Below are 8,998 nucleotides of genomic sequence, written 5' to 3' on the forward strand. Positions count from 1 at the left end.
TCATGGCTGGCAGCCATCTCTGTCCCAAAAGCCTTTAAACACATGTGTAGAGTGTACATGTGGCTGACAGCAGGCTGTAAAATGTGTAAACTTCTAACAACCTTTTAACCCTGTTTAAGCATATTGAAGGAAGCTTCCTAACAGCCACTTGAACATTTTAACTAGACACAAACCATATGAGGGTTGTACAGATGTTAGGGTCCTTTACCACAGGACAACCAGTTCAACCATTGACCCAGCAGCCTTTATGGTTTACTGTCAATTATACTTCATTATTACTTACTATTCATATGGACTTAATTGTGTTATTGTTATCAGTTTTTAAATCAACAATTTTTGGCATATAGCAGAGAAAAACCAGAGCCAATATTTACATTATTAGCACACAGATTTAAGTAATTAGAATTAAATAGTTGTATGCCATAAACATTCAAATAATAATAATAATAATAATAATAATAATAATATGGTTCATTATTTCCTACGCTATAAAATACAATTACGTTGTGTTTTTTTTATTTTAGTCCGATGAAATACACATTTTATACTTTGTTACATTTTTATGTGACAAAATATTAATAACAAAAACTGAGCAAATTCAGCATTTAAAGAATTGGGGTTGCTCGGTTTCATTTTTTTTATCGTGTTTTAATATTTTGTCTTACACGTCTATGCTTTAATGCCACAAAAATAAATGTTTGCAGACAACAACAAAAAACTGGTGCTGAACAAAAACGAACAACTATCAAATAGTAAATTATTAAATATAAGAGAAATGACCGCAAAATCTGGACACTTTGTACCTATGCATGCATCAACCAAGAAGCCTGTTATCTTTTCTTTCACCATGTCCTAATGCCATGTAATGAAGACACACCGTTACTAGAGGAAAATGTGTTCTGGACATTATTCAGCTCCCCTACACCGAAGTTCATGTAATTCCCGTTGTTGGAGGATCCTTGCATAGTTTGCATGGTGGCTGCTGGATAATTACACGCATAGTTTGTGTTGCAGCCGGGGTTGGTGTAGTTACTGAAAGCCGGGTAGTTGTTATAAGTGAAATGGTTGATGTGACCCATGCTGTAGGACGGGTTGTAGGTGGCCGCGTCTGCAGCGAGGCAAGGCTTACCATCCCGTACCAACACCGGCACTGACACTCTCCTGGGCGGCGGCAGAGACACCATCTCCAGGCTCTGGTCCTGCCTCTGCCGCTTGCACTTGTACCTCCTGTTTTGGAACCAGATCTTCACCTGGGTAGGGGTGAGTTTGAGTACCCCGGCCAGGTGGTCTCTCTCCGGGGCGGACAGGTATCTCTGCTGCTTAAAGCGCCGCTCCAGCTCGTACACCTGCGCCTGGGAGAAGAGGACCCGCGGCTTCCTGCGTCTCCGTGGCCTCGGTCGGTCCGGATCCTCGGGCTTTATGTTATCCACGGGCTCGGCCGCAGGACTGAACTCCTCTGATTAAACCAAACACAAAGACAAACCATTTCCTGCTAATGTAACTTCCTTGCAGACAGGACCACATAAATATTTATTTCTAGAGTGTGTTATTATTCTTAAAATAATCATTATATTAACACCAACATGATATTTAGGTATTATATTATAAATGAGCAATTATGATATATAATTGGTTATTGGTTTAATCCTGCCAAGGTTGCTGGTTCAATTCCCTTTGCCATACATTACGCATGCAGCGTAACCTTCAATAAAAACACATGAAGACATTTACACATATGTAACACCTAACATGATATTTAATATCTTAATGATATTTATATCAAATGTGCCAGTGCAGCTTGGTGCTTGTGTATTACAGGCCGTTTCATGCATTTAAACAGTTCAGCAGGTCTATAAGAACATGCTGACACTGAACTAAACTTTTATATTTGTTATTTGTTAATCTACTTTAAAAGCATGTATCGCGGATAAATGTTTGTTGTATTGTTGATTTAACTGAGTGTTTTTTGTTAGTGCACAAATCAGACAAGATCAGCCTGTAGGCCTTTTTCTTTTCGCAGGCCTTCAAATAAAATGTTGTCTTCTCATCAACTCACCTTTTCTGCGTTTCCCCTCAAAAGAATCAGTTTTCCCATCCTTAACTATATCCATCTCTATGAGTGATTTCCCATAAAAGGTAGTAGCAAAGCTAAGTGCATTGCCTCTGCCTGCCTTGGGCTCGTGGAGGTCTTCTCCAAACAGCGAGGTGGCGGACGACATGTCGCGCAGAGGCTCCTGCTTCAAGCGGGCCAGCATACAGGAGGAGGAGGTCGGCAGGGTGCAGCAGTCCATTCGTGAAGAAACATCCAGAGAAGACACCATAACGTCATGACTCTGCTCCAGGTTTAATATATCCTTTACAGAGAAGGGAGTGGACGTGCTGGGGCTGGGAAACATTGCCAAGAACTGGAGAAAAAAAACTATTAAGCTGTCATATGGAAGCAACCAAAAAGACGTCAACAAACTACCTCTCCTTCCTGGTAATATTTACTGGGTTTAAGTATTAGTTTGGTACACTAGACTGATCTTGAGTGAAGTGTGCATTTTGAATGTCAACTCTGACTCCAAAGTTTTTTTTTCTCGGCCTCCCTATTCCCGGTGACGCAGGGAGGAGGGGGTGAAGAGGACGGAGCCAGTGGGACCCTCTGTATGGAGCCACTGGTACTCCCACTTCATATGACGTAAAGTGATGCCTTGTACATGTTAGGCCTGATGTTGCTTATAGGCCTATAACCTATTCACTTAACATTCACAATGCAAATATACGGAAACCAGTCCAGATCGTATTATTCTATTTCTAAAGATAATGTATTAAAATATTAGATCAAATCAGCCGTTATCTACCAGTGTCATGCCTCAGGATGGCCTCGATTTATAAAATTCATAAATAAAGTGAAAGGAAATAAATGGCTTGTATTGTTATGAGGACATTGTTCAGTATGGCAGCTATATTCATTAAGCACAATGCAAGCGTGTTTCCTAAATCTACCAGCTCAGCGTTTGGACGGATGTTTACACACATCCTCAATTGCCATGATTAGAGAGATAATCCAACTTTGTGGACATCAACATGACATCATGAGATCTGCGTTTAGTTTACATTGAGAGAAATGAATGGCTGTCACATATTGTGTTAACATGTGACAGAAAAAAGAAGAAAAGTCTGGAGCGTGCACGCGTTTAGGATGTCGGCCTTGTCTCTCATCGGAGGGGAAACGAAGCAGACAAGCGTCAAGAAAAAGCAGCAGCAGACAACAAACTTGGTCCCTGAACACGGAACCTGAAACCAGGAGCGACACCACTCTGCTGTCTGCCTCCAAGAGATTCTGGAGCCACTGTCTGCCTTATCAGGGCGTGATAACAGATGACAACAAACCTGAGCGAGCGCGCGCACACACACACACACACACACACACACACACACACACACACACACGCACACACACTCCCACCCACGCTGCAGGCCAGGTTATCCTGAATAAGTGTCATATGTGACACCCTGGTATTAAAGCAATGCAATAGTTCCAATATATATATATATGTATATGTATTGAATATGTATTGAATTGTTGGGTCACAAGCACTCTATCGACTCATGAGCCATACATTATCCCATCATCCTATCACCTCCAGGTGTGCTATTCTGCAGCCCATCGCCAAATGAGAGGATGTCAATTAAGCCAAGGTTACAATCAGTAATTTATAGATGAACAATAACAATGCATAAATCAATTCAATGGGCAGCAGTAAAATGGAGACAACTGTGCGTAATGACGCATAACCTGTGTCTCCCCGTGCAAGGTTGGCACTCAACCTGCTATTAATGCCTGTGGAGACGGTCACAGGAGACAGACAGTATTATCGTTTGTTTTATCTTCAGCGTTTAGCACAGCCACGGGGTAAATGGGTCCCCCCGTCTCCGACCCAGCGATGGTGTTTATAGTTTTAAAGACTATTTGTGCGCCTAGCGAGCTGATGAATGGCCGTAAAATCTTTCTCAGGCGGAGTGAGAGTCAACACTGGCCCAGCTCTTGCTGTAATAATTGGTGAAATAAAGTAAACGCACGGGGGGAAACACAAGACATGGGAAAATGTTTTCATCATGATTGATTTCCACTGGCCCTGTGCTGTCTGAGTGTAATGTTTTGGGGAATGTGCAGTTTTTTACAGTTTGCTGTCATAAATCGCAGAATAGAAATTCTGATTTTAAACGCTCGCTCATAAATTGATCTTCAAATGTAACAAGTCTTCAGTTCTACTGGGTAGTAAAATATTCTGTCAACTGTAAATTGAACATGACAGGTCTGGCATGTGTTTCATATCCCTAATGCTTCGTCCTGCAGCAGCCATGCGGTCCCCTTTGACCCGTCTTTCTGCAGCACATCTCCAACTCAGATAAAGCTGCAGATAAGGTTGCTTAAAAACTTCCGCTGCACGAATGCGTGGGTATTTTGAGTGTTGCGTGTCAGAGTCAGCCTCTCTCTCTCTCTCTCTCTCTCTCTCTCTCTCTCTCTCTCTCTCTCTGTGTGTGTGTGTGTGTGTGTATGTGTGTGTGTGTGTGTGTGTGTGTGTGTGTGTATGTGTATGTTTGTGTGAAGGAGAGAGAGAGAGAAATCCTTGTCTCCTGCCTAAAAGTTCCTTCTATAAGACGGCGTGCGACGCCGCTTTAAAATGGGCTGGTATTTTTGTCCTAGAGGCCTTTAAGTGATTTCCTTCCATTAACTTTTTGGTAATCTTACTAATTAAGCTCTAACAGTCTCATTAGGATAATCCGGTTAAGAACATTGTACACTTTCCCCACAAAAGCGGGGTAATTACCTTCCACCCCATCGCAGCCAGCGTGTTGCAACAGTGGACTAAGAATCTAAAACGAATCCCAGCACTCAAAATGTTATATTTGTTTAAAATGATAAGTTGTAAAAATAAAATGTAAAAATACTCTTATGGAAGCATTACTACTCAAAATCAGCTGTATTTTGTACTTTTACGTCACTTAGCTGGCATTAGTTGTAACTTAGCTGTAGAAGTTCCTTTATATGTTTAAATATGCCAAATGTTAAATAGAAAAGTAACTAACTGCATCTGTCAGATGAATGCAGTAAGTACAAAATCTAGTATTTACCTTAATGTAGTGAATTAAATCTAGAAAGTTTCATATGAAAAATAAAGAAATAAAGTAGAAATGTCTCAATGTATTACAATACATGAGTAAGTAGTTACTGTCAGTCACTGTTTTATTGTGGAAAAGCTTTAATTTAAATGTTACGCCAATGTGAAGAAAATACATTAAAGATAGTGTAGCAAAATATCAATAAATATTCACATATGAATACAAACATATACTCTGTATACATGACAGACACATTCTATACCTGCAAAAACCTATAAAGGCACATAAATGTGTTTTTAGAATTTAAATGCATCACATCATATAAACATAAAGCAGATAAAACTTTCAAGAAGTGATTTAAAGAGGGTGTAGAGGCAACTTGCCTGACCAGGCACGTTTTTCCAAACTCTGGAAGCTCGAGCAGAAAATGTCCAATCCTCATGTTTTATGGGATTTTGTGAAGTCAGAGCGGCCTCTCTGATGATATCACCACAGTTCATACAAAGTTACATTTCTACACTTTTAAAGTAATCAATGAAATGTTAATATCTCTTTAAATGCTCAGTAACCACTGAAAGAAATGAAATGCATTGGTAATTTGGATGCAGATTTTCTTATAAGGAAATATACAAGAAGATATAATAATCAGTCTGTTTCTTCACCTGATCTGTGGAAGTATTATAGAGTCATTTATAAAGTGCTAAAGTACAATTTTCCACTGTAGTGAACAAGTAAATTCATCAGTCTCATGAGTCATATATTCATTACATTATACATACATACATATAATACTTTCTATATATGTGTGTAGAATCTATAATTACCAACATACAACCAACAAAAGGCAAGACCAACAGAAATCCATAAATGTATGTAGTATATGAATATGTATATATAGGCCTATAATAGATCATATTTTTTTTTATATAGTAAATATAGTCAATGCAAACATAAGATGTGCTAATAGTGCTTACACATTTTCTAAATTGGGCCATGTGAGGCCCCATGGTCCAGAGTCCAAGTGGGAACTATGTTGAATCACTGCATTCATAAAGGCGAACGTTTGAAATTAAATTAATTTAAAAACTAGATTTATTTGTATTCATAGTCTATTGTGACAGACACATTTTAGATTAGTTTTAACTCTTGGAACAAACCTTGAAACAAATTGATCTTTTGTTTTCTCTTCTCAACAAAAATGCAGACTCACTTTGTGCAGTTCCAGTCTGGCCTAAAACTTGCCGGCATTCCAAAGTTTAAAAGGGTCCAAAGTAAACTGACCACAGTTACTGACTAGACCAAAACTTAAAGTAACTTTTTTTGTTTTGTTTAATCTAATTGAACTTTTAATGAACCCTTCACACCTTGAACTCATCCCTGGTTCAGTTCTCATCATAACATCAGACATCACAGCTCCCATGTGACCCATCTGTAGCCTGATACGTTGGAAAATCATATCACCACCTGTTTTTCCATCTTTCTTGTCAAGAGTTCATTATATTTCACAGTGTTCACTCCCATATCACTTCATGGTGATACAGTCAAATTTGCTTTTAGTCCAAGGTCGAGCTTTGGCAACTGCACTCTCAAGTCTCCATCTCTGCTGCACCCTGGATGTTTCATGTAAAATTAGTAACTGGTGCTGAGAGTCATGAACTGACATGATTGATGTGTTTTACTTGCCATTGAGTTAAATCTTTGGCCCCTGGCCCCAGTATCCTTTTGAGTTATGCTGCCATCATGTGGCTGCTGCAGGAACACACCCAAACTTCGGCTTAATCCATTATCCATTTGTTCTCTTGAATATGATGATGGGATGGATTTTTCTGTTTTGGTCAGCACACTGTATCATTATCGCGTGACACAACTATAATCATAAAAGCATCCACTGCTCCGGGGTCAGGTTTTTGTAACTGGAAACGAACTGAATATGGCAGCGATGTCAAGGGCCATCTGTCTGTGCATCATTTGTCTTGTCTGTGATGGAGCGAGCAGCATCCCCTTCATCTACCCACCATCCTCTACCTCCTCCCACCCCTCACACACTTTACCCAGGTCATGTTCATAAGCTTGGCAAAACTTCACACAAAGCTTCTGCTGAGTTCAAGGTGATGTGAGGGCCCCCAGGGGACATAAGAGGATTGGCTCTTATACTCTGCGCCTGCTTTAGTTTTGTCTACGTCCCTCTACAGCTGATGTTTGAGGCCAGTAGTAGGATACTGCTGTGTTGTAGATCAAGAGCTGGTGAATGGATTTTAAGGGACAGGCTGTGCCATGTTGACATATGCAGCCAAATATTTTAAAGTGGTATTCCACCAATTTACTATTGCACTTCCATAAAGCTGGGGGTCTTGCAGGACACATATTCAAAAAAGAATGTTCAGCATTGAAACAGCAACGATCATGATATTCTGATGTTTTTATTCTCTGGCATGAGTAAAGTTCATGATCCTACAATTCCCATAATACCGTTTATTGGGCCTAGAGGTTTAACATGGTAACATTCACACTTTCAGATTTGGCTTGGCACCTTTATTTCTTGTTTTTCCTACACTCTCTTTCCCCTCATGTCCTGTCATCACTGTAATGTCGAAATAAAGGCAAGAAATAATTGATAACCACACACCAATCTGAGATAACGCTGATGACATCATCAAAGACTTTCACCAGTCTATTATGTGCAAAATTGGCAGAATGTTCCTTTACATTAGTCCAATTCATGAACCATTTTCTTTTGAATCTCATTGTCCAGACTATAAATGTAGTTTATGTTCAGCTTGTACAGCATGGGGATACCTCTTCTTAACAGTTTACCTTTACATTTCACAGTATTTTATACCACAGCAAAGTTGTAGAGGTCTCCTTTTGACTAGTTGCACTGCAGGAGCTGAGCTGAAGCTAGAAATCCTGTATCCTCCTGAAAGATGCATTTAGGATGCATTTTGTGAGCCTTCTTCAGCTGTGAACTCCTGTTACAGTCTAATGTGAGACAACTGGACTTCTGTATCTTCTTCTTGTTGTTAGTACAGTTATTGGCCAGAGGGGGGCAGCATCACACAGTAGTTTACTCATTATTTCACACTAATACCTCTAACATATCATATCATTTTGGATGAAAAAAAAAACACATGCTAATATCACAAGCAGACTGTAGGAAACACATTTTTTCCCCATTTCAGGTCCATGTTGTGTTCAGGTGCAAACAACCCATTCATTGTGTCTTGAACTTTTTCAACTCTCAATTATAGGCTTCTTGTCTGGTGTGTTAGGATCTACATAATCCCCCTAATGCCTCAGCTATTTGCAAACAGTTTAACTCTATGTTCACCTTTGTCCCCTTTTTAAATATTAGCTTTCATGATCTTGGGCTCGTCCTCCGGTGACCCAGGGCCCCGATGTGCCTCTCTCTCTGCAAACCGGCTTGTGCTGCATCAGCTGCCGTTGTTTGATGGGCTTTAATTCACCCAGCACTCCCTGAGCCCATTTAACATTCTGACTGCTTTGTTTTCCATGCAACTGGAGTTGACCAAGAAATGAGGTAAGAGCATCACTAATAGGCTAAATGACCAACATTGCAATAAGGCTTGCTGGAGCAGCTTGATTACCACACTTGGCCCGATAGATAATTCATGTGGAGACAAAGACAGTGTGGAAAGAGCACTGGCCTCTGTGCATGTCTCTGATCAAGGATGAGCCCTTGCCATCCATCAGTGCCACACACACACACACACACACACACACACACACACACCCACACACACATGCATGCATGCACGCACGGTCATCTATGACAGACGACAGGGAGGCCACCAAGTCCCTGGCATCATCATGACTGCTTCCTGTACAAAAAACTCTGGTCGTACAACTAGATTCAAGGGGTTTGTTTATA

The 8,998-nt window shown here is 40.2% G+C and overlaps 1 protein-coding gene across 1 annotated transcript; it reads right to left on the bottom strand.

The window, feature by feature from the left end:
- Nucleotides 1–842: 842 nt before the first annotated feature.
- Nucleotides 843–2,396, bottom strand: nkx2.5 (NK2 homeobox 5). Its single transcript, XM_053324090.1, has 2 exons — nt 2,057–2,396; nt 843–1,456 (listed from the first exon to the last, which is right to left on the bottom strand). Exons 1-2 carry the CDS (start codon nt 2,394–2,396, stop codon nt 843–845), a joined length of 954 nt encoding a protein of 317 aa, XP_053180065.1.
- Between the last annotated feature and the right edge of the window lie 6,602 nt (nt 2,397–8,998).

This window comes from Scomber japonicus, chromosome 8 (genome assembly GCF_027409825.1).
Source record: "Scomber japonicus isolate fScoJap1 chromosome 8, fScoJap1.pri, whole genome shotgun sequence".
Classification (NCBI taxonomy): Eukaryota; Metazoa; Chordata; class Actinopteri; order Scombriformes; family Scombridae; genus Scomber; species Scomber japonicus.